The sequence below is a fragment of the Microtus oregoni genome, unplaced genomic scaffold (assembly GCF_018167655.1).
Source record: "Microtus oregoni isolate MIOR12 unplaced genomic scaffold, Mior012 000014F_ref0000157, whole genome shotgun sequence".
NCBI classification, from domain to species: Eukaryota; Metazoa; Chordata; class Mammalia; order Rodentia; family Cricetidae; genus Microtus; species Microtus oregoni.
The window spans coordinates 25,560,686-25,588,309 of NW_024543073.1; the positions used below are offsets into that span (position 1 = coordinate 25,560,686).

General features: G+C 37.2%; 1 protein-coding gene and 1 pseudogene across 2 annotated transcripts in view; both read left to right on the forward strand.

Moving 5' to 3' along the window:
* Positions 1-22: 22 nt before the first annotated feature.
* The window catches only part of Xrcc4 (X-ray repair cross complementing 4), a 193,425-nt gene continuing 165,823 nt past the window's right edge, over positions 23-27,624 (forward strand). The window contains exons 1-4 of one of the 2 annotated variants that reach the window (XM_041663223.1): positions 59-84; positions 429-547; positions 8,108-8,256; positions 23,655-23,830. In XM_041663223.1, coding sequence (XP_041519157.1) covers positions 8,118-8,256; positions 23,655-23,830 — 315 coding nt within the window. In that variant the 5' untranslated portion in view covers positions 59-84; positions 429-547; positions 8,108-8,117. Of the gene's footprint in view, positions 85-428; positions 548-8,107; positions 8,257-23,654; positions 23,831-27,624 lie in introns of both variants that reach the window. The other variant, XM_041663222.1, reaches the window with a different exon arrangement.
* Positions 1,621-2,961, forward strand: LOC121455615 (annotated as a pseudogene).

Sequence of the window (27,624 nt, forward strand, 5' to 3'; positions counted from 1 at the left end):
AGCGGACTCTCTCATTGGCCGCCCCGTGTTATCCTGAGTGTCCACATTTTCTTCGGAGGAGACCGGAAGTGGAGTCACTGAGAGGTAGGGCCCGGAAGTGTCTGCGGTCTTTCTACATAAGGAATAGTTGCGCTCTCCTTCTGTTTCTTCCCATTTCAGCCTCCTGTAGTTTTCTGACATTTGCCTCCAAAGCTGCTCAGTGTGCGGCTTTTGACCCTGTTTGTGACCCTGTGTTTGTTGATCTTAGGGGATGTCAGGCTTTCCTAAGGTGTCACCTTTTGAGGTCCCCCTTAAGTTTCTCTTTTTATGCCTTTTGATTTGCAAGAGTGAGAGGCTCGTTGGAATATGCTGTGTTACTGCTTGACATATACTTGTATTCCGAGGACTGTGTTTAGCTTGTGGATTCACTGCCCCCTCCCTTTTTCCAGGTCTACATCCGGGGACTCAGACTTTGTAGGCCCTGAAGGGAGGGCAAGAGCTGTGGTCGCTACTGGAAAGGAACCGCCCATTTCTTAGGTGGAGTAATTGGCTAGTTTAGTACCACTAGGTGAGGCACTACTTTACCTCTAGTTTTTCTTACGAATTTTATAAATATAGGCAAGGTGTAACTTGATGTGTTCAATTATATATATATATATATATATATATATATATATATCGTTCTTCGAATGATTCAATGATTCTGAAGTCGGGAATTTTTTTTTTTTTCACGCTTCCAAGTGTATCAAAATTAGGGAAACCTTGTGTATCCAAATACTTTTTTCTTAGGCAGTATGTTTTTCCTTTTTATTCAAAATGTTGCTATTCTTTAATTTATTGGCCTAGAAGATATGTAGAGAGCATGAATGAAAGGAAACTGATTTGATATATTGATATGAGCTCTATTCAGCTGAATCATGAGAATCCAATACTTAGGGCAACACAGTATTTTTACTTAGTGCTCTATGTGATTGTGTATGATACTGTATGGCACCTAAGATTTTACTTGAAATTATAATTAGATTTTAAAAATCAACTCTATTCAGTTGCTAAAAGTTCATCAAATATTCAAATTAAGGCTCTTCATTATTAGTGTCGAGACTGCAGCAGAGGAAGTTAATGGGGAATAGAGAAGAGGACAATAAGAATGATACAGTGTACAGTACCTTCCACATGGTATTTAATCATTTCAAAATTCCTGTGTGTTATACCTTACTACTCAAGTTGAATAAATATGAACGTTCCAAATGTAGTTGTAGAAAATATGTTCTGAGCTCGCTACGTTTAGCTTCTGTAGCAGTGAAAAGCGTTGGTAGATGTTATAAATGACTTATTCATGTAAAAACTGCTGAGTGCTACCTTTTGACACCTGAGATTGCTATTTCTGTAGGAGGCTATGCTTCAGGCTCTAGTAAGGAGCACAGTAAGCTAAAGTTCAAGATAGTAACGGGTTTGTTGTATTTATGAAAAATTTAGGCCATAGGTTTTTTTTTTTTTTTTTTTACTTTAGGCCATCTCTTAACTTCAAAGTAGTAACAAATAGATTTGTCAATTTTAAGTTATTCATAGAAGCACATACTATGGGGAGATAAAGCTGAACATGTATGTATGGTATTTATTGTATTCATGTAAAATAGCAAAATGAATCTTACATACTTAGATCTGTGGGGAACCTGTAAGGTGATCAGGCACACAGAGACCCTGATTTTGATTTTGATTGTAAGTGAACAATTCCTTTCTTCCTTCTGTAATCGTTATTTTGCTTTTTTTTTTTTAATTCCTGCTGGTATCTCTACTGTGAATTTCTCATTTAAGAATCATTTGGGTCATTTTCCTCCTAACACTGAAACTTGACTGTGCCATTCGTTATACAGACATTATTGTCTTCTCTGCATCTGGAGGAGGATTTTCAGCTTTCATGTCATCCATAGGGTTGTATATGAAATGATGTATTTATAGTTTTCTGCAGGAGTGTGTTTAGCTTTCTTCACTGTTGTGAGGATTAAATGAGTAAGTACGAGTAAGTAATTTACCCAAGTCTTTGGTGCACAGTAACAGTAAGTGTTATGGTGTACATTACATTCTCCTTCTCTGGTGGAGGGTAATGATGAAAAAATGATTCAGTTTTATATTCACCCAATAAAAGGTTTAAAATTAATTAATTTTATTTCAGTACTCCCAGACCACTGCATTTCTCTTTTTTCTTGATTTCTGTTATTGATAGTATTTGTGGTTTCTTTTTACTTTAATTACTTATTTATTGCTACTCAAATATATTACTGGGTTTTATTTTTATCTATAATTCAATCCATCTATTCCTTCATTTATTTTTGTGCTTGCTTTTTCTGATTCTTAACCAAATACATAAACTGAAGTTAAGTTCCTTTGACTTTGATTGCTGCCTTCCTGGTCTCTATGTGTTTCATTCTCTTCCCCCATGACTTCTAGATTATGGGAGGCTAATTTTGTTTGACATGTTTTTTTTCTTTCATCTTAAGAAATGATTCTAGGTGTCTTCTCTACCCTGGGAGCCGCTTGCCTGCCTTAGCCCCTTACCTCTAAAGCTGTATGCCTCCTTCAAGTCCTTCTCTACCTGCTTCTGGGAGCACCGCACAGCTGCTGAATAGTCAGATGTGTGCAGTGGAATTGAACTGACAACAGACATTGACAGATGGGGCCTCAGCAGCTTGGCAGTCCCAGTCCCCTGACCCTATTTATTCATCCCTAGCTGCAGCTTCCACACCAGCATCATTTCAAGGGATATTGACACAGCTGCCAAGTTCATTGGGGCTGGAGCTATTCCTTGGGGTGGCTGGCTCTGGGGCTGGGATTGGGACTGTTTTTGGAATCCTCATCACTGGTTATGCCAGGAACCCTTCTCTCAAGCAACAGATTTTCTGTGTAGTTCTGAGCTTTGCCCTCTGAGAGGCCATGGGGCTCTTTTGCCTAATGGACATCTTTCTCATTTCCTTTGCCATGTGAAGTAGCTGTCTCCACTTCCACCTCCCATAGTTCTTTCATGGCCATTCTGCTGTGTATATTCCTTTTCCTGTACCTCCTCAGGAAGTCTGGACAATGTGCTTGGCTAAGGGTTTGACAGACAAAAAAATATCTAAATATTGTATTAATAAAAAAAGATATTATTAATCTTTTTACATTTTAACCTCATTTATTTACTTTCCCCAGCAATAACATTTCTGTGTAGTTCTCTCTTTTATCCCAGTTTCTAGTGTTTGATGTTTTTATGAGTTTTCTCCAAAACAACTCCTGCTCCCATACCGCACCAAGATTCTCTTCTTAATGTTACCAGTGATCTCCAGATGTTGATGATCCTCAGGCATGGTCATATTTGGTTTATCCTTTGATCACTTCCTCACCCATGAAGGTTTTTTCCTTTACTTATTAGGTTTGTTTCTGGACCATTGTCACATGCTTCTCTTTGCACGCTTTAATTCACATTCAAGTCACATGCCTTTCTTCCTGCTTCCTTGGTTTCTCCTAGGCTTGCACTGCTAGATCCTTTTGTTCTTCCTAAACATTCATTGTTAAAGTGCTCTATTGATCATTATTTTATGCTCCTTTCCTTTCTTTATCTCCTTTTGATGATACCAAGACTTTAACTTAATATTCGTATATCAATAATCCACACATTCATATTTTTCATCCCTATGCAGATCACAAACCAACCAACTAACCAAATAAACAAACAGAAAGACACCCCCACATGCAAAAGTAAATATAGGGTTTGGGAAGATAGTCCAGTTAGTAAGAGCACTTGGACTCAGCATGAAGACCCGTGTTCAGATATAGCACCCACAATAATAGCTGAATATCCCTGTAATCCAAGCATTGTGGGGTAGAGACAGGCAGACCCTAAATATTCTTTGGCATAAGTTCAGCATAAAACATCAGCTTCTGCTTTAGTGAGAGATCTTATGTCAGGCAATAAAGCAGGGAGCCATAAAGGAAGACACCCCAAGGCACGCTGTGGCTTCTGCTTATGTGTACATGGACACAAAGGTACTTATAGCATAATAGTTGTTATGTAAGTCTGCTTTTCTGTTTAAAAAATTCTGTATGTCCCTGTTTTTGAACTTTTAAAAATGTGACAAGTCTTTCAAATAAACCCATAATCATGATTTTGGTTTGCAATTACATTTTCTTTTCCTTTTTTAAAAAGTAAAGTCTAACAAAATAATAGCAAGAATCCAATTATAGACTACTAACAGCTGGTTCTATATATTTTATGCCGAATTCCCTTTAGGTATTAGCCTAGTTTTCTTGACAAGGGGCCACATAAGTAATTGCTTCATTAGAAACTGCATTTATCCCTTCCCAGTCTGTAAGTTCAACTGCTTGGCAGAGCTGCGGAATTTGAACACCTGCAGTCCAAGCAGCTTGAAGAGGAGCCATAAGTGACTATTAAGAGCAAGAAAAGAAGCCCAAGTTCAAAATGGTGTTCTCAATGATAGTGTTGTAACCAACTTGAGCTGACCTAAGCGCTGGCTTCTGCACTGCTCCTTATCAGCATCCAAAAGGGCATACAAAATGCTTTGTAAACTAATTTAAAAAGTGTCTTGTTTATTCAGAAGCAACTGTGAATGCTATTTGTTCAGACCAAGATCACATCAATTGCGCACCAGCCAACAACGTATTAGTCTTCTAAGAGAGAGGCCATGTAGCAAAGGCACAAAGTACTAAAGATAAGCTTCTCAATTCTCAACTGTTCTGAGCTCTCAATAAAGCTACTGATGTACAAATTGGGGTGGAACCCAAGTGGTTCCACCTGCAGGCTCCTCTTAGATCCCTGGCTTTGGCTGAGAGAGGTGCTGATACTAATGTGTCCTTTAGTACTCTTACGAAACAAAACCTGGGCTCTCTTACAGTCCTAGTCAGTCAGCCTCTCTGAAGAGGATTCCACCCATTTTTTCCATGAAGCCTATTTCTGTGTACAAGGCTGGTAGGACCAAAAGTATGGTTGATTTGCACTAGCTGTCTCTTAAAAGAATTTAGGGCTCATTTGTTCCTGTGCTTGATTCTTGGATGTTTTGTATTTGATATTTTATGAGAGGGTAGTCTCAGTAAATGAATAAAGTATTCAAGAAACTAGTTCAAATGTATATTATCAAAACCTTAAGACTTAATTAAAACAATATATTTCTAATATTTTTAGAATGGATCGGATTCTTACCTGTCTTTTTAGTGTTATTGAGCTTAAAACCCTTTATTTTACTGTGAAATGAGTGACTGACAGGCATCTGGAATATTGAATTTTAAATGAATTTGTCTCTATATTTAGGAATTTGTTAGCAATTCTAAATATGGAATTTAAAAAGTGGTGAAGCAGCCTGTTTTATAGTGATGTCAGCTGCTGGATTTTGCTTCCACAAAGATAATGCTAACAGTAATCATGGTTCTCCAGGCATCTGGGAAAAGAAATAATTGTGCGTGCGTGTAGGCATGTGCTTGTGTCCCTGTGTTTATGTAGGTCTATAGAAGCACAGTATGGCATTTTAAAGGAGTTTTTGTACCCTACCTCATATCCCAAATTAAAGTGTCTTTGTTTTTTGTATGTGTATATTGACATGTGTGCATGTGCACATATCTCTGCATGTATCTGAAGGCGTGAGGCCAGTTATTCCTGTTCTTATTGAAAACAGAGTCTTTTTTCTTTCTTTCTTTTTTATTATTACTTAAAAAACTATCAATCCAAATTCCTACTCCCTCCCCTCTCTCTCCCTCCACAGACCCTCCCCCCACCCCTCCAACCCTAAGGGGCTATGCACCCTGCCCTGTGGAAAGTATAAGGCCCTCCCTACTACGTCTAGGATGAGCAAGGTTTACATCCAAAGAGAATAGAATCCTGTGAAGCAGGTACATGCAGTAGAGACACACCCAGTGTCACTATTTATGGCCCCTCAGTCTGCTCCAGCTGTCAACCCCCTTCAGAAGGGCTTGGTTGTTCCCATGCTCATTCACTCCCAGTCCAGTTGGAGTTGGTGAGCTCCCAACAGAGTCTTGCCCATTAGACAAAACTGGCTGGTCAGTGAACTGCTGAAATCTGCCAGTTTCTACCATGTTTGTGTGACAAGAACTTTATCAACTAAACTTTCTCCCCATCTCCCAAATACAGGTTTGAATCCACATGAGTCAGAGATATAGTTCATTCAGCGGAGTGCCTGTAAATGCCCAAGTACCACTGACTTCCTTCCCCAGCAACAAAAAATACTGGAGTGGTGTCATATGTGTGATCTCAGAACTTGGGAGGTGGAGGCAGAGAGAGCTGATCACGTTAAGATCATCCTCAGGCACATTCTCAGCATATGTCCAACTCTGAGGACAGTAGGGCTTCCTGACACTCGGGCTCAGACACACCTGCGCTCTTAGGGAAACTAATCACCGAAGAAAATAATTGAAGGAGACATTACAAAATGGAAAGATTTTCACATTCATAAAGAAGCAGAAAAGTGACCCACAGATTCATTATTCCCTAGAAAAATCACAATAACATTTTTTCACAGAAACCGAGAAAACATTAAATTCATATGAAAGTTCAATTGAATAAAATACAGGATTCAGAACTTTCACACAGATATAGTCACCTGATTTTTCACACAGGTACAAGAAACACTCACTGGAGGGGCTGGAGAGATGGCTCAGTGGTTAAGAGCATTGCCTGCTCTTCCAAAGGTCCTGAGTTCAATTCCCGGCAACCACATGGTGGCTCACAACCATCTGTAAAGAGGTCTGGTGCCCTCTTCTGGCCTGCAGACATACACACAGACAGAATATTGTATACTTAATAAATAAATAAATAAATATTAAAAAAAAAAAAGAAACACTCACTGGAGAAAAGACAGGATCTTCATCAAATGGTGATGGAAAACTGGATTGATTCCTTCCTTCCTTCCTTCCTCCCCCCCTCCCCAGCCCCATCGCTTTTCAAGACAGGGTTTCTCTGTAACTGTCCTGGCTGTCCTGGAACTCACTCAAACTCACAGAGATCTGTCTGCATCTGCTTCTCGAGTGCATGAGCAACTATGCCTTGCACAAAGCTTAGGTTGAGACTTCTAAATGTAGAAGAGTGAAACTAAACTCATGTCTGTCAGCCTCCTTCAAACTCAATTCATGTCTGTCAGGCTCCTTCAAACTCAATTCATGTCTGTCAGCGTCCTTCAAGCTCAATTAAAATGGATCAAAGATTTTAATGTAAGGCCTGGAACCCTAAAAATGTTAGGGGAAAATAGGGAAAGACTTCAAGATATAACTAGAGGTGAGGACTTCTGAAAGTGACTCCAGTAACTGAGGAAATAGTCCTGAGAACTGACCAGTGAGGGGCAGTGAATGAAATGCTTCTGTAGAGCAACACTGAATATAGAGCCTTCTGAATGCTGAGACTCTTTATTACAGTTCTTCATGTTGTGGTGACCGCAGCCATAACGTAATTTTCATTGCTACTTCATAGCTGTATGTTATGAATTATAATGTAAGTATCTGATATGTAGGATATTTGATATGTGACTCCTATGAAAAGGCCAGTTGACTTCCATAGTGGTCACAACACACAGATTAGGGAAAAATCTTTGAGAGCTGTACATTTGATAGAGGATTAATAGATAGAATACATAAAGAACCTAACTAAATACCCCAAAGCAAAACAACTGAAGTGGTTAATAATAAGATGATTTGATCTCAGAAGTGTGTTGACTGGTTGATGTAAAGACTGTCACTAGGAAAACAGAAGAATAAATTAAATCAGTATGATTGGTTAATGTTCTGAATGATCTATAACTGTAGACGGTAGTATGGATAAAGCTCTCAACTGTGTTTATTCAGAGAAACTGTTCCTTTTGTAAGAGAAGAGGCTATTTACTCTTGAGAAAAGAGAAATATAAAATTTACACATGTTGCTATAGTAATTTTCTTTAGCCTTCCGTCTTCTTGTCTGTCAAATCTGCTAGTCACTGTTGAACAAAACTGATTTGCTGAGCTCAGTGGTTGGCTCTTGCATACAACATTTTACTTTTATTTCTTTGAAGTTTTTATAGCCGAAAGAAAAGTATAAATGTTTTTATCATTTGATAATTGTAGACTCCTTTTGAATATAGATTTTGTTTTTTCATTACAGGTAGCCAGAAATGGAAAGGAAAGTGAGCAGAATCTGTCTTGCTTCAGAGCCCAACATAACTTATTTTCTGCAAGTGTCTTGGGAGGGAACGGTAGGATCTGGTTTTGTTATTACTCTGACCGATGGCCATTCAGCCTGGACTGCAACAGGTAATTTTGACAGCAAACATGTTTCAAGTTAAATAATGTCTATCATGAAATTCTGTTTCACTATTGAATGATACAAATCCAGCACAATCAGAATGAATTCAAGCTTAAAGTGTTTTATCTGTCATTTACACAGCAAATGTGAAACCTTTCTATTATAGGAAAACAAAGGGATTTCAAGGATAATGTGTACAGTACTCCTTATGTTAGCTCTGTGAGATGTAAATTTCTCAGTGAGAACTATCAGCTGCTGACTGCTTCTGGCAGGGTAGCATGAGGGAGTTGGATTGCGATGCTGGCACTAGGCAGTGAGTGTACCCACATGCTAGCTCTTGTTTAAAATTAGAGGATGTGTAGGGCTAAAACCGTGGTAGTGGTTCTGTGTGGACCTTTGTTGACTGATGGACTCAGCAGACTGTATTTATATGTACGTGCATGCATACATGCATATATAAATATACAGGCAATAATTGGAGAAGACAGCTTTAAGTATACACTACTAGTTGGAAAAAAACCTAAGCTGATGACAGTGTCTGTAAATGAGAGCTCTTGTTTCCTGTTTACTCACATTACACACTTAGCACACATTCTGTGCAGTCTTCATTTCATCCTCTAAGTAGTGTAACTTAGTATGACAAAACATGATGCAAGACTTCTTTCTGTACTCCCTGGTAGCCTGATAACATTTCAGCTTCCCGTAGTGATCATATTTCAAGCATGGAGTTTTATAGTTTCGTCTGTAATGATTTGATTTGGAGAACTATCCAATAAAGTTTTAGATTTTACATATGTTTTATGCCTTGCATTATTCAATTATATTTTTTTGTTTAAATATTAGGGTAAATGTGTAAGTAAGTATTAAAGTATATTTGTAAACTTTGTTTATTTAAGGCTTATTATATACAGGTCATATGGTACCTTACAGGCATTACACAAGTAAGAATATTGAAACAATTACTAAATGAAGCACAAAAATGGGTTTCCTTCCTATACCTCTTCCTGTGTTTTAGTTATTCAACTTTTTGATTGCTGTAGCCTTCAATTATGGATAATTTTTTCTCTTTTCATTTAAATGGAAGGGATGTGAGGTTTGTTTTATTCTCCCACACACCAAGCTTGCTGATTTCTTTCCCATTAGCAATGCTTTATCTAATGAATGTTTGGGGACATAATTACCATGTGGCTTGTCATCGGTCACTTTTGTATTACAGAGTGTTGTGTCACAGGGTTGTTTCATACAGTGCTAATGATTGATGGGCACTGTGTGCCTTGTAAAATAATTGCTTTGGCAGCAAGAAACTTATATCACCTATTAGTGGGGGGTATCTTTAAGTTTATTGGAGATTAATTCAAGCCTTACTAATGTTTTATTATCAAATATTTAGATTTTTGTATAATATTTCTAGACAGATATGTTGTGAACTATATGGAAATAACATTACAGAAGTCATAGGAAAGGCCTTTGTATAGGTAGGTGTCTCATGCGAGGCCACCCATATTCTTAATGGCCTAAAGTTGGCGTTTTCTGCTTTCTGACATGGATTAGGATAGGTCTGTGCAGTGTTCACTTATAAGAACATTCTACAAATAATATCAAAACAATGGTTTTGGAGTTTCTGCTAGTCTTAGAATAGCTCCTCAGTTTTATGTTCTTGTTTGTCCTCTTGCCTTGTAGCAAGTTGTTCAGCTTTATTCTGGATGGATTTATTGTTGCCATGTTTTCATTCCAGCCGTGTCAAGTTTAGAGCAGTGAATGCATACAACTGTGTTGTAGTTATTAACATAAAAATAAACTGCAAACAAGTTCTTTTTCCAAGATTGAGGTTTAGAGTAGGCAATCAAAATTTCTTGTTCCTTTAAATAGGAAATATTTGGCCAAGCTTTGAAAAAACAGGCTCTTTTTTGCATATTATTTTTATGTTGAATTTTTAAAAATTTATTTTGCATTTTTAAGAATTTTATACAAGAATCTTATGTTACATCATTTCTATACCTCCTTCTAACTCCAAGCCCTCCTGTATCTTTTCCAGTTCCTTTCAAATTCATGTTCTTTTTTTATATTTATAATGTATGTATTTCTTTATACATATACAAATACAGTCTGCTGAGTCCATTTTGTGTTGCTCATGTGTGTGTGTAGGGCATACCACTTCTGATTGGATAACCACATGGGGGCAGATTCTCCCTTTTTCAGCATCCATAAATTGCATCTAGGGATAGGGACTTTTGAGATTTCTTCCATCCAGGCTGGATGTCATCTGGAATTGCTGTTATATAGGGTTGTCTTTAAGAAACCATGATATTGACACTTCATGGGCGTAGTTTCCCTGTGATATATAGATGATATTGCCCAGCAACCATTCAGGTTTTCTGGCTCTTAAATCGTTCCACTCCCTCTTCCCCAATGTTCCCTGAGTCCTAATGGTAGGGATTGCTGTAGGTGTATCAATCAGCATTGGGCATTCTACAGTCACTCGCTTTCTATATTTTGACCAATTGTAAATTTCTGTAATGTTCTCTATCTTCTACAAAAAGAAGATTCTCTGATGAAGGGTGAGAGATACACTTTCTGAGGGTAAATATTTAGTATTCAGAATGGAGTTAGAAGATACATTGGTTTAGGAAAGTGCCAGCAGTAGATTCTCCTTTATGATCCATGATGCCACCATATACAGCCTCTTGGCCAGGTTTAAAATACTAGGTATAAATTTCCTCATTTTCAGTGGCTTTAAGTTTAGTTAGACAATTGCTGGTTGCCCCCAAGACGTAAATGCCACTACTGTACTATTGGAAACATCTGGCCTGGCTGCTCATTTCTGTAGTTCACATCCATGACAGTTCGTTAGGGCTACTGCTTTTCTCCCTTGAAAGCTTGCATAGCACCTTCAAATACTTTGAGAGTCCTCAGAGAAGATTTCCAGTTCAGGTTCAGCTTGACTCTTCCCAACCTGTGTCTAAAGCGTGTAGAGTCTTCAAAAATTGGGCTGGTCTTACTTTCAAGTTTTAGAAGGCATTCAAGGACATTGACAATTATCTATATTATTTGGGGAGTCTATTCATTTCCCCAGACCATCAACTTGAAGGGAGGTTTCTCATGCCTGGCACTGGAGGTTTTGATAGATTGTCTATAGCTCTTGGTGGAAGACATTATCACTCTAAGTGATATCAGCTAATTCTCTCTCTCTTTTTCTCTCATACACACACACACACACACACACACACATGCATACATGTGTGTGTGTATAAAGTGGGGAAACAAAAGGAGGGCATACAAATATATCAAATAATTATATATATACATGTATGTATGTCCTCCTTTTGTCTCCCCAATTTACTCCCCTCCCCATTTTTTTCTATTTCATTCATAATAGCACTGTGTCCTACTGTCCCCATGTCTTTCTTGCCGTGATGGCCCTTTATTACATACCTAGGATCTGTTCTTATTCCAGGGTGTATGTAGAAGGATACAGAGCCAGGATCTATAAGGAAGTGTGAACACATAGCATTTGTTTTTCTGGATCTGAATTACCCAACACAGTATAATTAATACTTTCTAATTCCGTCTATTTACCTACAAATTTCACTGTTTATTTTTCTTTACAGCTGAATAGAATTGTGTTGTAAATATACACATTTTTCACTTATCATTTATCAGCTGAAAGAAGTTTGTTTTGTTTTCATTCCCGGCTCTCTGCAGCAATGAACATGACTGAGCAAGTATCTAAGGAGTAGGATGTGAAGTCCCTTGGATATAATTGGACATATGCCAACGAGTGGTATAATTGGGTCATGTGATAGACCTACTTTTGATTCACATATTCCTAATTGCTAAGGATGTTGAATTTAATTTTAAGATATCTCTTAGCCATTTTTTTATTTATTCTTCTGAGAATCTTCTGTTCAAACTCACAGTTGATTTTTGTAATGAGAATGTTGTGTTCTTAACTTGCATATATATATATATATACACACACACACACACACACAAATACAGGTGTGTATGTATGTATGTATGTATGTATGTATGTATAAATACTCTGTCAGATATGTAGGTGGTAAAACTTCTCTCAGTCTTTGGGCTTCCTTTGCACTTGATCATTTATTTTCTTTGATGTATAGAAGCTTTTTAGTTCAAATAGTGTTCAAAACCAGCTTCTTCAAAACTTCTACATTTGAGCATAGGAGCATAAGGATTAGAATTATTAGACAAAAGGAACAGAGACATAGGAGAAATAAGAGACAGAGACACAGAACAGCATTCTGCCTCATTTATTTTCCATACACTTATATATTTCACTCCAAAAGGGCAGGGGGAGGCAACAGACTTCATTAATATGATATAAGGTATAGACTTGAAATCTCCAACCTTTGGTCCTGGTGGAACACATCCACCTCTGCACCTAAATTACTAATTAATCACACCTTAAATCAGGATCTCTTGTTTGTAGCCACATCTTTTGTCGACAACTTTGAGAGAACAAAAATAAGCTCAAACTCTCTGACCTCCAGTCAAGGTAAACAGGCTCACAACTGTGCACCCACACATAAAAGAGGATCCACTTGTCCATTGTTAGCCCTAATTCCTGTGCAAGTAGAAGGCTATTCAGGAAGTCCTTTTTCTGTACCTGTATTCTCCAGGTACTGCCTATGTTTTCTTCGAGCAGTTTCAGCATTTTAGGTATCACATTGAGGTTTTTATCCAGTTGCAGTTGATTTTTGTACAGGCTGATAGATCAGGCCTTATTTAAATCTTTTACATGTGGACATCTAACTTACTTAGCATCATTGTTAAAGATGCTGTTCCCCCCACCCAGTGTATATTTTTGATGTCTTTGTCAAATATCAGATAGTTGTTGTTACATGTAGTCATTTTTCTATCTTATTTTTTGTTTCATTGATTAACATATCTGATTTTGTTGGTCCCACACTATTTATATTACTATGGCTCTGTAATAGAATATGAAATCTGGTATGGTAGATCTGTTTCTTACAGCATTATTGCTTAAGTTCAGTATTTTTCTTGCTAATCATTGCCTTTTATGGTTACATATAAATCTTAGGAACTTTTTTTCTGTTTCTATGAAGGATGTTATGATTGCCTTGATTGACATTGCATTAAATTGTAAATTGCATTGTTATGATGATTATCTTCACAGTATTAATTCTACCAAGATGTAATCATGAATGTAGTTAGAATTTCTTTTTACCCACCAGCCCTCAAATAATGACACAGAGACTTATTATTAATTATGAAAACTTGACCTTTAGCATAGGCTTGTTTCCAACTAACTCTTATAACTTAAATTAACTTGATTTTTATTAATGTACATTTTACCATATAGGTTTTGCCTCTCTCTCGTTCTGCACACCCCACCTGCTCTGCTTCTTGCTGAAATCTCCCACCTCTCTTTTATCCCAGAGTTCGTCTCTGTCTGAAAAGTTCTGCTTATTCTCTTTTGTCTAATTATTGACCATTCAGCACTTTATTAAACCAATTAGAAGGCATTTTAGGCAGAGACACATCTTTACACTGTACAAAAAGATTATCCCACAATATTAATTCATTTTTATCTAAATAAAAAGGAAAGGTTTTAACTCTAACACAGTATCACTATATAAAATAAGAACAATTATCAAGTAAAAATTGCATTCACCATGTCCAGTTCATTTGTATTTAGAAAATTCAGAGAATATACTTTATTATCTGTCCTGTCTTGGTGAGTCAAAAGTTTTCTACCTAAACCACTTTCTATCGTAATTTGTATTACCAACCCCAAACTATCTTTTTAGAACTTAAAATATTTTCTTAGATAAATGTTAAGCTTTTAGGTATCTCAGCTTTATACACTCTACACCTCTTTTGTTTGTTTCTTTTTTGAATTTGGTAAAACTAACTATAACATCTCGTCCTCAATGTCATCAGAAACATGAGAATGATATAACATTACCTTAGTGAACAGGATTTGTAGCCTAAACATCTTCCAAAATTATAGAAATAGCAGAGGCATCTGGCTACCTGAAGAGTCATCCAGGTTTCCCCTATCTTTCTCCTACAGGCCTAGACTAACTGACAGACTTTTCTGTGAAGCAGTGATTTTGAAGGACTGTCCTACCTTGTCTTGGCAAAGTTTGGCATCTACCTTCTTTTGTGTCCTGCTTGTTCAAATTCGACAGCACATTGTCATCAGTTGAGGCAGAAGTGGTTAGTTTCTTGCTCAGTGGCCACCTTTTATCCACAATGAAATGAAACTCTATATGGAGGTTCTTCAATTCCTGTCATACCTTTTTGAAATAAATTGGTCCTGCCAGTAGCAGACATGTCTCATTATCATGAAAAGCTGTATGTTGTTAAAACATCTTAAATGTCATTTTCTGTAGGTCTTTGATGTGTTTGAAGACCATCTATCTAAAAATATATCTCTGTTTGACCTTGAAAACATTTTAACATGGCCATAAATTTGATTGTTAGATGATCCGCTACTAACCTGTATTTCTTAATCATCTTAAATAGTTTTTAAAAATGATTTTCAAGGACTAGAAGTTTATATTATATTATATTGTTAAATGAACTGCATAGCTATAGTACTTTAAACTGACATAGAAACATACATTCAGTATAGTACAAATAACCTTAAGTTTATGTCAATATACAAAAATTCATAGTAATGTAAAATATTTAACACTAGTAGTTGCTTTTTTAGTTTAAACGTAGATTCAATAATCTACCCTTTTATCTATCATTTCTTTATGCCCTCATTTTTCTTTAAAGAACGAGATCCACGAATCTAATTTTATTTGCTTAGTTTCCTTGATCATGACCAATAACTACTTGCAACTAACCCAACTAAACAGTAACAAAACAAATATCCACCGAACCACCAAAAAACCAGAAACCACCCACCACAGCTCTTGGGAATGTGGGCATCATGTTCTTAGATTACTTTCTCTTGTTTTGGAACAATGGCATCTTTAAAGGACTGTGAGAAAATTTACATAATGATCTTGACCTGGAATAGCTAGCTGTTATCCATTTCAGTGTGATGAGAAAGTTCATGGCTTATATCTGAAGTCTTGTTTGGAGTAGTCTGGACCATCTTAGTTAACTGCTTTGAAGTTGTCTTGTGCAGTTTGTAGCCCAAAGCTATCTTTGGGTATGTTTGTCAGCCTAGTGACATTACTAAAATCCAGGTTGAATTGTCATTATAGGGCCCCATCATCTGCTTAGAGATCTCAATGGTCAGTACATGGAATGGTCATGGTTCACTACAGAAAACTTAAACATTTTAGATGTAATACATAGCAGATCTTTGAGAGGTCAAAGGACCACAATTTGTTAAATACATATAAAGAACATAAACTTAGTTTTTTATTATCTGCTTTAGACTCAAGCCTAAAATCACATACAGGAAGGTAGATGAATTAGTAATTAGTTACCACTCTATGTAAACATAAATATCGTGACAGAAAGTTTAAATATATATATAATAATCTTATAAATATTGAGATATTTATGCCTTCAGAAGAGTTTTAAAGAGTCAAAATAAAATCAAAGGATTATGATATTTGTGGCAGTGAAATAATCCCTTAGTTGTTTTTTTTTTTTTTCTGTTTCATATCAAGTGACTCTTCTGACATGAGACAGAGTTTGGATTTTTCTTAAGCATGCTTGGATATAGAGAAGGAGAGAGCCACATTCTAGCTCCAAAGCCAGCTTTAAATTTCAATAGAATTGGTTCTATGTAGTAATAAAGGCTGCGGGGCTGCGTCCCCAACACCCCAGCCACCTGCTCGGCTAGCTTATGCCCGAAATAACAACACACAAACTGTATTCATTTAATCACTGCTTGGCCCATTTCTCTTCTAGGCTAATTCTCACATATTAATTTAGCCCATTTCTAATCATCTGTGTGTAGCACCCCAAGGTGCGCTTACCGGGAAGATTCTAGCCTATGTCCATCCTGGGTCGGAGCTTTATCCAGGGAGTGGGGCATGGCGTCTCTCTGTCGTCTGCTCCCGAGAGAGGAAAGCTGTCGAGTCTGAGCTCACTTCCTCTTCCTCCCGGCATTCTGTTCTGTTTACTCCACCTACCTATGCCCTAACCAATAAAATGGGCCAAGGCAGTTCCTTTATTAGCCAATGACCTTCCTCCATCAGTTCTACAAAAAGACTTGACTTATATGTCTGTTGACAAGAGCAGAAGCAAACATTTGGAAAGATTTATGAAATTTTGTTCTGTTTGAAGTGTGTCATGTCATTAGGCCAATTTATTCTTATTTTGGGGACATTTTCTTTTGATGATTTGTCTTTCTCATTTGTCCAGCGGTCTTCAGATTCCTTAGTTAGATGTTTTTATTCTCTTGGAAAGACAAAAACAAAACACCATCAACACCATCTCAACCTTAACTTTGATAAGTTCTCCTTTTTAACAGGTTATATCTGATCAAATGAAAGACATTTGTTAGTCTTTTAAGTTAGTTTAAATTGAATGGCCAACACTTTTTTGATGGTGTATTGTCTTTCCAAATCAAGAGGTTTCTCTTGTTTGTGTCTAATCTTTATCTATCTTGATGATATTCATAGCCTTTTCTCCCCCTGGAAACAAAAGCAAAACATCTTCCTTAATGTAACACATATTCTGGTTTCCATTCTGAGATCAACACATCTTTAAAGTATACAGACTGATTTAATTCAGCAGTTTTTTTTATTTTCTAATGTCTCTCCAGAGCTATATTTCCTTTCTCATTAGCATTTAAAAATTAAAGTTAATAAAGCATTGTTTGATTTATCATTGTGTAATTTATCACCACTTTATGTTTATTAAGGCTATCTTTTAAAATGCTATTATATCATTCTATAACTCTTTGTCATGTAGGATTGTGTGGTATACACCTAATATGCTTTATGTTGTAATATGTAAAAACCTTTCATTTTACTAGAGACATGCTGGAACATTGTCAGTCTCAATTTGTACAGGTATTCTCATAATAACCATAACTTTTGATAAATGTGTAATTACATAATTAGCTGTTTGGATCAGAGAAGGGAGTGAGAGGAGGTCACTTGTTGTATCTCTGCTGCTTTCTGATCAATCAGTTTTTACCCTGGCTTTTGACTTTTTAATTTTTATGAATAATATTTTGACAGGATTCTATACATTATCAAAGATAGCACTGTTTCTTCCCTCTGGTTTTACTGGTATTACTTTGAGTTTTCCTCTACGTAGGATGATTTTGGCCAGTTATATAGTTTTTATTATGTGAGAAATGTTTCCTCCAGGCTTACTTTCTTTAGAACTTTAAATATTAGGTCACTTTGGCTTTTTTGTCAAAGGCTTTTTCTGATTTTTGTCTTTAAACATATTTATATGATATCTTAGTTATGTTTTCTATTTCTGTAAAGAGACACCATGATCATGGCAACTCTTATAAAGGAAAACATTTAATTGCAGCTGGTCTACAATTTCAGAGGTTTAGTATATTATCACCATGGTAGAAAGCATGGCAGTATGCAGGCACAAATGGTTCAGGAGAATGAGCTGGGAGTTCTACATTTTGATCCACAAACAGCAGAATGTGATTGTGTGCCACAGTGGCATAGCTTGAGCATATGAGACCTCAAAGCCTGCCCCCCCCCCGCCCACTTCCTTCTAAAAGGCCACACCTACTCCAAGGCCACATCTCCCAATAGTGCCACTCCATAATGGCCAAGCATTCAAATACATTACTCTATGGGGGCCATACCTATTTACATATGATTTATTACATATATTGAATATACTGAGCCATCGCTGTATCTCAGGATAAATTAAGCCTTGCTAATTGTGATTGCTTATCTCATGACATAATGTCTGTATTCACTGTATAAGTATTTTATTGATGATCTTTACATCTATGAATTGTAGCTTGAATGAGTGGCCCCCTAGGCTCATATATTTGAGTGCTTAGATACCAGGAAGTGGAATTCTCTGATAGGAGTGGAACTCTTTGATAGGAGGTGTCAAAGCCCATGGGAGTATTCATGCGCTCTCTCTCTCTCTCTCTCTCTCTCTCTCTCTCTCTCTCTCTCCTCTCTCATCCTGAGTATCAGGATGTAGCTCTCAGTTACTGCTGCAGTGTTATGTATACTGCTACGCTCTTCTCCATGGTCATAGTGGAATAAATGTAAGTAAGCCCCTAATTAAATATATATTAAAAGTGCCAAGAAGGGGCTGGAGAGATGGCTCAGAGGTTAAGAGCATTGTCTGCTCTTCCAAAGGTCCTGAGTTCAATTCCCAGCAACCACATGGTGGCTCACAACCATCTGTAGTGGGGTCTGGTGCCCTCTTCTGGCATGCAGGCATACACACAGAATATTGTATACATAATAAATAAATAAATATTTAAAAAAAATAAAATAAAAGTGCCAAGAATTATAATACAATGAAAGTACAAAACAAGAAAGCCTCTGGGACACAGTGAAAGTAGTCATATGAGGGAAACTGATAACTCTGAATTCCCACATTGAAAATCATGGTGTCTGTTACCAACAATAGAACAGGGCCTAGAATAATAGTTGTCATCAATACTGTCCTGTAATTTTCTTTATTTCTCATATTTTGACAGGCTTTGGTAGTAGAGTAATATGGACTTTATAAAAGGTGTTTAGATGTGTTTCTTTTCCTTTTGATATTTTTGAATAAGTTATGAAATATTGCTTACAGATCTTCTTTGAAAGTTGAATGGAATTCTAGGCCTGGGCTTATTTTATTCAATCTCCTTATTTGTTATGGGTTTGTTTAAGTTGTTTACCTCTCGTTGGTTTTAACTTTGGTAGTTTGGATGAATATAAAATTATTCACTTCTAAATTTTAATAACTTAATAGAGTATGGTTTGTAAAATAATCCCTTATGACCTTCTGAATTTCTTTGGTATCTATTGCCATGTTTCTTAGTCTACTTCTGATTCTGTTAATTTGCATTATCTCTTTTTTGTTTAGTTTCTTGGACCAAGGGTCTTTTGGTCTTGATTTTCTTAAAGGAACAATTCTTCAGATTGTTTGCTTTTTTTTTTTTTGTATTGTATTCTTTGTTTCTATTTCATTAATTAAAGCTTTGCTTTTTCTTTCTTCCTATATACTGGACTTGGACTGTTTTGTTTGTTTTTCTTAATTCTTCTGTTGTGTCAAGGCATTTATATGTATTTGCTGATTTTAAATGTGGGAATTGAGAGCGATCAGTTTCCCTCATATGACTACTTTCACTGTGTCCCAGAGGCTTTCTTGTTTTGTACTTTCATTGTATTATAATTCTTGGCACTTTTAAAATTTCAAGATTTCATGTTTGACCCATTTGTCATTCAGCAATGAATTGTTAAACTTAAGAGTCTCTAATTACTAGGATTCATTTCTCATTGATTTTGAACTTTACTTTAATTATGGTTAGATAGAAACATGGAGTTAAGTTTTTCCAAATTTTAAATATTTGTTTACTTATTTATTAGTTTTAGATAACATTTTTATTAATTCTTTGAGAATTTTATACAATACTTTTTGAACATAATTCATGCCTTTTCTCCAACTTCTGTCAAATCTACCTTGATCTTCTTACTCATCCAATGTTGTGTTATTTTTCATTTCTCTCTTTTTATAAACCATATAGTCCAGTTTGTGTTGTCCAATTACTCTTGGAAATGAGGCCAACTCTTTTTATTTCTTTATTTCCTTCCTTTTTCCCTCCCTCCCTCCCTCTCTCCCTTCCTCTCTCCCTCCCTCTCTCCCTCCCTCCCTCCCTCCCTCCCTTTTTTCCTTCCTTCCTTCCTTCCTTCATTCTGCCTTCCCTCCCTACCCCCTCCTTCTCTCCCTTCTTCCTTCCCCCCTTTCTTTATTGTTTTCAACACATCCTAACCACAGTTTCCCCTTTATCCACTCCTCATCTCAGTGCCTCTCCACATCTACTCCTCCTCTGTTTTTCTTCAGAAAAGAGCAGCCTTCCGGGTATATTCACCAAACGTGGCATAACAAGACACAATGAGACTAGGCACAAACCTATTGTGAATAATAACTATGGGATATGATGGTATCCTTATTTTATACTGACTGTGTTTGGTATTTACCTAAGAGTGCTTTAGGATGCTCTACTCTGTTTGGAGATTTGGGGGAAGCTTCTCCTTCCAACAATTATAAATGTTCTCTTTTTATATTTTAATCAATGCTTTGAAATTTTCATACCTTTTAAATGTATTTTGTTCATATTTTTTCCTAGCTACCTCTGTCCAAATTTGCATGATGATTTTTAGCCCACCTCCCTCTCCTCTTTTGGCCTTTATGATTATTATTATTGTCCATAATTTTCTCCAGTTAGTGCTCAGCATATGCATCCAAGGGCAGGGCAGACTACCATGGACACCTTCTGTTTGCTTCATCTTCAACTTTATTGTTTTTTGTTTTCTTAATGATAGCCATTCAGACACTGTGGTAGAAATTAATGGTAGTTTTTATTTTTTAATTATTCTTATGAATAAGGATATTGAGCATTTTCTCTCATTAGTTTACGTGAGTACTATCTGGTTTGTTTGCACATTGATTAGGCCATTATTTCAGCGTTGATTTTTCTTAGTTCATTATATTTTTAGGATACTAATTTTCCATGAGATGACTTGCTTGTAAACTTATCTCTCATTCTTCAGTATTTTCTGAACATTCCTTTTCTTTGTAGATCTCTGTAGTTTTCTGTACTTCCCTCACAGTTTTCCAGCTGTGTCTTGAACTACTGGAACCCTGTTGTTTAAGTCTATATTTGAAGTGCTTTCCTTTTGCATTCCTCTAGCAGTTTCAGGGTTTCTGTTCCATTTTGAATATATTGTTGTTGGGTGTGAGGGAGAGAAATCTAGTTTCATATTTCTACCTGTGAATGTTTGGCTTCCTAAGCATCATTTGTTGAGACAATCCTTAGAATATTTTTAACTTAGTATGTTTTGCTCCATGGTTTTAATTTTTCTCTCTAAGATTCCATGTAATTATATTAAACATAACACGTATCATTGGCTCTCAATACTAGACAAAGAAATACAGGCAACTGTGAAATCCTCAGAGCTGAAGAAGTATCTCCCTTAGGAAGATCACCACATTTGATTACTAATCCCAAGTAGCCAGCCCTAAAGTCATTTGCATGCAAATAACATCATACAGACTGAGGAACTTGTATTTATATATTTAGGAGAAAGAAAGAGCATGCATGCAATTAAAGAAAGTGAGGCTATGAATTTGAGTGAGAGAAAGGGTTTATATGGGAGCTGTTGGAAGGAGGAGAGGGAAGGGAGCGCATAATGTAATTGTGTCTTAACTTCAAAATTTGAACAAGAACAACATATTGAAAGCTGGGTATATAGACACAGAGATGTATTTCTTGCACTCATAAGGCTGAGGCAGGTGTCAAATTGATACTTGCAAAATGTAGCTTATGCACATGCACACATATACACACATATAAAATTAAATATTAAAAAAGAATATCAGAACTAGACATATATGTGACTGTAATTCTAATGCCTGAGTGAACAGAAGTTGACTTTCCAGGCTTCTTTAGTCACTAGAACTATACTAGGCATGAGAGAAACAACTGGAAGTATTTTTCTATTAGAGAGACTGTCTTCAGAATACTTCCCTCAGCCCTGGGAGCTACCTCAACAGGTAAAGGGCCCATTGTTTACTCATGAGGATTTGAGGCCTGGGCCTTAGCACCTATGTGGAAAAGCCATGTGCAGCTCAATACATCTGCTACTCCAGTCCTCTGGGATTGACAGGAGGGTTTTCTGTGAGTCGAGCCTAAATGGTGAGCTACCGGTTCGCTGACAGAGCCTGTCTCAGATTAGCTGGAGAATGATAAGGAGGACAGCAGCTGTGCTCAGTGGGGTGGCCTCCACATGTCCACGGGGGCACTTGCAGCTGCACAGAATGAATGAATGAGTTGCTGAATTTACCTCTCTAATCTTATTTATTTTTAGATAATGGTTGAAAATTCAGCTCTTAATTATAAAAGAAAGCAAAAAGAAAAGATTTAAAAATAACTCCAGAACTGGTAAATCCTATAGGGACTCGGAGAAATGCAAGCATCAATCTTCACATAAGACTGCCTCTTCCCAGAGTACAACTGGTGTGGTCATTATTGAATTATATTTAGATTGCCATATTGTTGGGATCTTGTGAGGGAAGCATTTTGTCTGGAAGACCTTGTCATAGCAGATTTCCCAGTGCCCTTTCTCTCTTAGTCTTTCCAGCTTCCATTCACGGTGTTTCCTGAGCCTAGAGGATGGGTTATGTTGTAGATGTACCAGCTGGGGCTGAGGACCCTGACCGCTCATCCCCTGCATTTCTACTAGTTGTGGATCTCTGCAGTAGCCTCCATCTATTGCAAAACCCAGCTTCTTGGGTGGGGCTGGGAACTATACTCATTTGAGAATCAGGAAAGGCATTTAACATTCAGTTAAAAGCTAGATTGACTTAGGGAAACAGCAGGGGTTGGTCGTACACCAGGTCTGTGTCTTCTCCAGCCACTGGTAATTGGCTAGGTTTTGCAGTACCAGGCGTCAGTTCCCTCCTATTGAGTACACTGTAAGTTCCACTAGATGTCTGTTGCTTATTCCCAAGATAAAATAGCACGATTGCTCTTTTGGGGACACCTTGGCAGGCCAATATTGTTTTGCTTTGTAGGCTGTTTATTTGTCTAGAACTATTGATTACATTTGTTTGTTGTTGGGTTGCATAGCACTTTCTCATACTATGAGTGCTGATCCTCAGAGGGAAAGCTTCTGGCTCACTACTGGGTCAGTTCCTCCAGGTCTGTGCTGGAAGTGTATGTTAGCTTCAGAAATAGCATCTTTTTCTTTAGTTGTAGGGGTGTAGCTAAGGACAATGGGACTATCTCATATTATTTGGTGGCTCTATAGAACCCTTGACCAACAGCTTGAAGCTTTCCATTGCCTGGCAATGGGGTATTTGTTAAATAATTTATGGTTCCTGCAGGGAGCATTGTAATTTTTGTGGCATAAGTCCATTAAATACACACACATACACATAACGCGCACACACGTTCATAGCATACTTACATTTGAGTATGTAATCTGACATAACTGCAGAGGTTGGGAAAGGCTAGGTGAATAATGGTTGGAGAGGAAGAGAAAGAGCTCAAGGATTAAGGGCGCAAATGCTCTAGAAGTGCCAAGAGAAAATAAGAGGAGTGCCTAACTGGGAGAGGAAGGAGGGGGGTTAAGAGCACTAATGGTATTTTTAAAAAGCCACATGAAAGCATTTTGGTTTTATTATTGTTTCCAATTTCTGTTAGATTGATAAAGTAGTAGTAACAGCTAAATACATATTTTCTAATAGAAAGTTTTTATTTCATCACTTTTATTAATATTTCCCATAGTTTCTGAATCAGAGATTTCCCAAGAAGCTGATGACATGGCTATGGAGAAAGAAAAATACGTCGATGAACTGAGAAAAGCATTGTTGTCAGGATCAGGACCAGCGAACACATACAGGTTCATCTTTTCTAAAGAGTCTTGCCACTTCTCCATTGAGAAAGAACTGAAAGATGTCTCAGTAAGTAAAGTGTTCCGCTCAGTAACGCTTACTGTCTCAGTAGTAAAACATTTGTTTTTATTGGTGAATTTTGTTTCACACTTAACTAGTGTTTGCTTGTTTTTGTTCTTGTTTTTTTGAGACAGGATTTCTCAGTGTAACAGCCCTTAGCTGTCCTGGAATTCAGTCTATAGACCAGCTGGTCTTAACTTACAGAGATCTGCTTCCTCTGCCTCCTAGTGTTGGGATCAAAGGCGTGTGCTCATGCCTTGCTTGAACTGATTTTTACTAGTGATTAAGCTGCATAATCAGGAATTCAGAGAAGTGTTGAGTCCATAGCAAACTGCCTTCGGCTGTCACATTGCAGTTTAAATGGCTGTCCCTTGTTTACTCATTGTTAGTTTATGGATAAGTTTATTCATGCCTTGTTTGCTTGACAGAACTTTTTGGATATTAAATGAGGTAAAACTTTCTGTGCTAAGGTCAGCTAAGATGCAGCTGAAACATTCACAAGCTTTTTCAGTCAAACTTGGGAATCTTCTAGTATGCCATGTGTTTCTGCAAACTGATTTCAGAGTGATACCATCTTATAAATTCATCTGCTGGCAAAAATGTGCTGACAGTTGCACACATGGCAAAATAGTCTGTTTCACTGCACTTGGATGACCCACACATTGTAAAGGAGTTTGTCATGGTTTCCTTAATGACACAGATAACTGGCAGTTGCCAACAAAATGACCTCCTAAACTTAGAAGAATGGGAAAGAATGTACATATTCAATTTAGAAAGCTTGACTAAATTCTGTTGTGTTTCCACATAACCCTGTTTCCATGGCAAAGAGACCTTCGTGAGTCCCAAGTGCACTTGCTTCCAGACTGCCCCACTGGCAGGCACAGTTTGAGGCATTTCTTGCCATCATTCAAAAGCTTCATGTGCCAAATGGTGCTTTCAGGATCATTGTACAACTTGAAATACAGGAATTATGTAAAGCTTCTATGAAATTTATATTTTTACATCCCTTTTTATAAAATGAAAAATGGAAAATACTATCAATATGGGTATTTTTTTTTCTTTTTCTGAGATAGGATTTCTTTGTAGCTTTGGAGCGTGTCCTGGAACTAGCTCTTGTAGACCAGGCTGGCCTTGAACTCACAGAAATGCACCTACCTCTGCCTCCCAAGTGCTGGGGTTAAAAGTATGTGCCACCACTGCCTGGCCCATTGTTTTCGTTTTAAAGGACCTATTTTTAAGCACATTTTTCCTAAGTATTAGAATTTTCAATTTCCAGTGTAGTAAGGGGATGCTTAGATCTATAATTTGTTTGGTGATTTTCAGGTTTTAGGGAAGATTGGGCTCAGAGTGTTTATGAGATTAGTTTTGAATTTATAACTAATTCTTTAAATGTATGTATGTTCGAATTACGTTTTTTCTTTAAAAAGTGTATGCTTTCATTTAACGCTAATACTCACTAGAATAAATATGATATGATCAGCTATTCATTAACACCATTTATCTATAGTTTGAACTTCACCACTAAGTACTCCATAGGTAACAGCAAGCTGAGGTGCACTCTAGTGCCAGCACTGGGAGCTGGCTGTGCAGACTCTTTAGGTAACTATCTGACTCTGCCAGATTATTCCCTCAACTTCCTATACTTCTGCTGATGTGGGGTAGAACTTGGTCATTTTGATATTGTATCATCACAATATAATTCTCTTCTTACTTTTCTTTGAGTAGATTTTTTTTGGTAATAAATCACAACTAAATGAATTTTTAAAAATTCTTCTCTCATACAGTACATCCCGACAGCAGTTTCCTTCCCTCCAACCCTCTTATCCCTCCCTCCTCTCTCCCACAGATCCACTCTTCCTCTGTTTTCCTTCAGGAAAGGGCAGGCCTCCCATAGATATCAACTGAACATGGCATAACAAGTTACAATAAGACCAGGCACAAAGCCTCATGTCAAGGCTGGGTGAGGCAACCCAGTAGGAGGTCAACAGTCCCAAGAATAGGCAAAAGAGTGGGAGACATCCCAATTCCCACTGTTAGGATGCCCACAAGAACACCAAGTTACACAACCATAACATATATGCAGAGAACCTTGCACAGACCCATGCAGGCTCCATGATTGCCGCTTCAGTCTGTGAACTCCTATGAACCCTGCTTAGCTGTCTCAGAACCGTGTTCTTATGGTGTCCTCGACTGCTTTAGTCTTTCTTCCCACTCTTCTCCGGGGTTCCCCATCTTCCAACTTATGTCTGCTTCTGCTCCCATTAATTGCTGGATAATACCTCTCTGATGACAGTTGGGCTAGGTGCCAATCTCTAAGTATAGCAGAATATTTTTAGAAATCATTTCATTGCTTTTTTTTTTCAGTCTTGATTGATTCTCTTCTAGGTCTTTGGGCCATCCAGCCTTCTGTTCCTGGCCATCATGGCTTGGTCATTGACACAAGTTGTGCACCGCCATTATCTTAGCACATATTGCAGGCAGGACAAATTGTAGGTCTATGTTTTGTGGATGAGTTAGTGCATTTCAGACCCAATACTGGAAGCCCTGCCTAGTTACAAAAGATGACCAGTTCAGATTTCATATTCTCCATTACTAGGAGTCCTTTCTTGTTGACCACCTTTGGGGGATCTACTCAGTCTAGGGGTTCTAACCCACCCTGCAGTCAGTTATTCCAGGGTCCCGGAGAGGCACTATCTGGAAGATATGAGCTAAGAGAGAAGAATTGATATAAGATAATATCCCAGAGTCATTTTGATTTGCATTTCCTTGATATCTATGGAATGTGAACATTTCTTTAAGTGTCCTTTGGAGCCATTTGAGATTCTTCTGTTTGAGGATTCTCTGTTAATTTCTGTACCCCATTTTTAAATTGGATTATTTAGAATTTTGATGCCTAATTTCTTGTGTTTTTTATATATTTTGGAGATCAGGCCTCTGTCTGATGTGGGGTGGAGGTTATTTTCTAAACCACTGTTAAAGACTGCTATTTTAGGTACAATGACATCAACTATAGTAAGCAACACATCAGATGTTCATTTCTTCATTTTCATAAAACTGTAATTTTTACTATTGGAGCTTTCTAAAGAGTATTTAATTATACTAAAATATGTAATATAGTGTTTGAATTGATCAGTTTAGTTAGACCAACCAAAATATCTTTCATTAATATAACCAAATATTTGTTTAGTATCTTTTGTGCAAACAGCTAATCCCAAGTGATAAAAACTGTCCTTGGAATGGAAAAATAATGTCATTGTGTTTCATATTACAGTTGTGGCCTTTATTCCCCCTGACATAAAACATTTGGATTCTGTATTGACAGTCTGAACATTTGCATGTAATATATCTGTAAACATAACATTATCATGTTTGGGCCAGTAGTATTGTGTTTTTCTTGTCTCTCCAAGATCTTGGCTTGGAAAGTTATTAAAGGCTTCATACTTCACCAAGCTATCAGTTTATTCCTTTAATGGGTTTGTCATCTATCCTCAGACATTTCATTTTTGTTTGGTCTCCAGGATGCTGTCCTGGGCTTGTACATTGCACCAGGAGCCGTCTGGGACTCCTTTCATTTTCTGGAAGGGCATAAACATAACCTTGTCTTCATGTTAGAAGAACATGTGGCCCTTTCTGTTGATTAGTTTCTAGGTCTTTTCATTTAACATGTGTTCTAGGCCATGTCTCCAAAATGTTTTAGTGCTGCAGAAGAAGTATTATCCTTTATAAGGAAGAAAAAAAAATTAAGCACAGCTAAAATCAGCATAGTATGCAGCAATTTTGGTGGGTGTTTATACCTCCTTTTT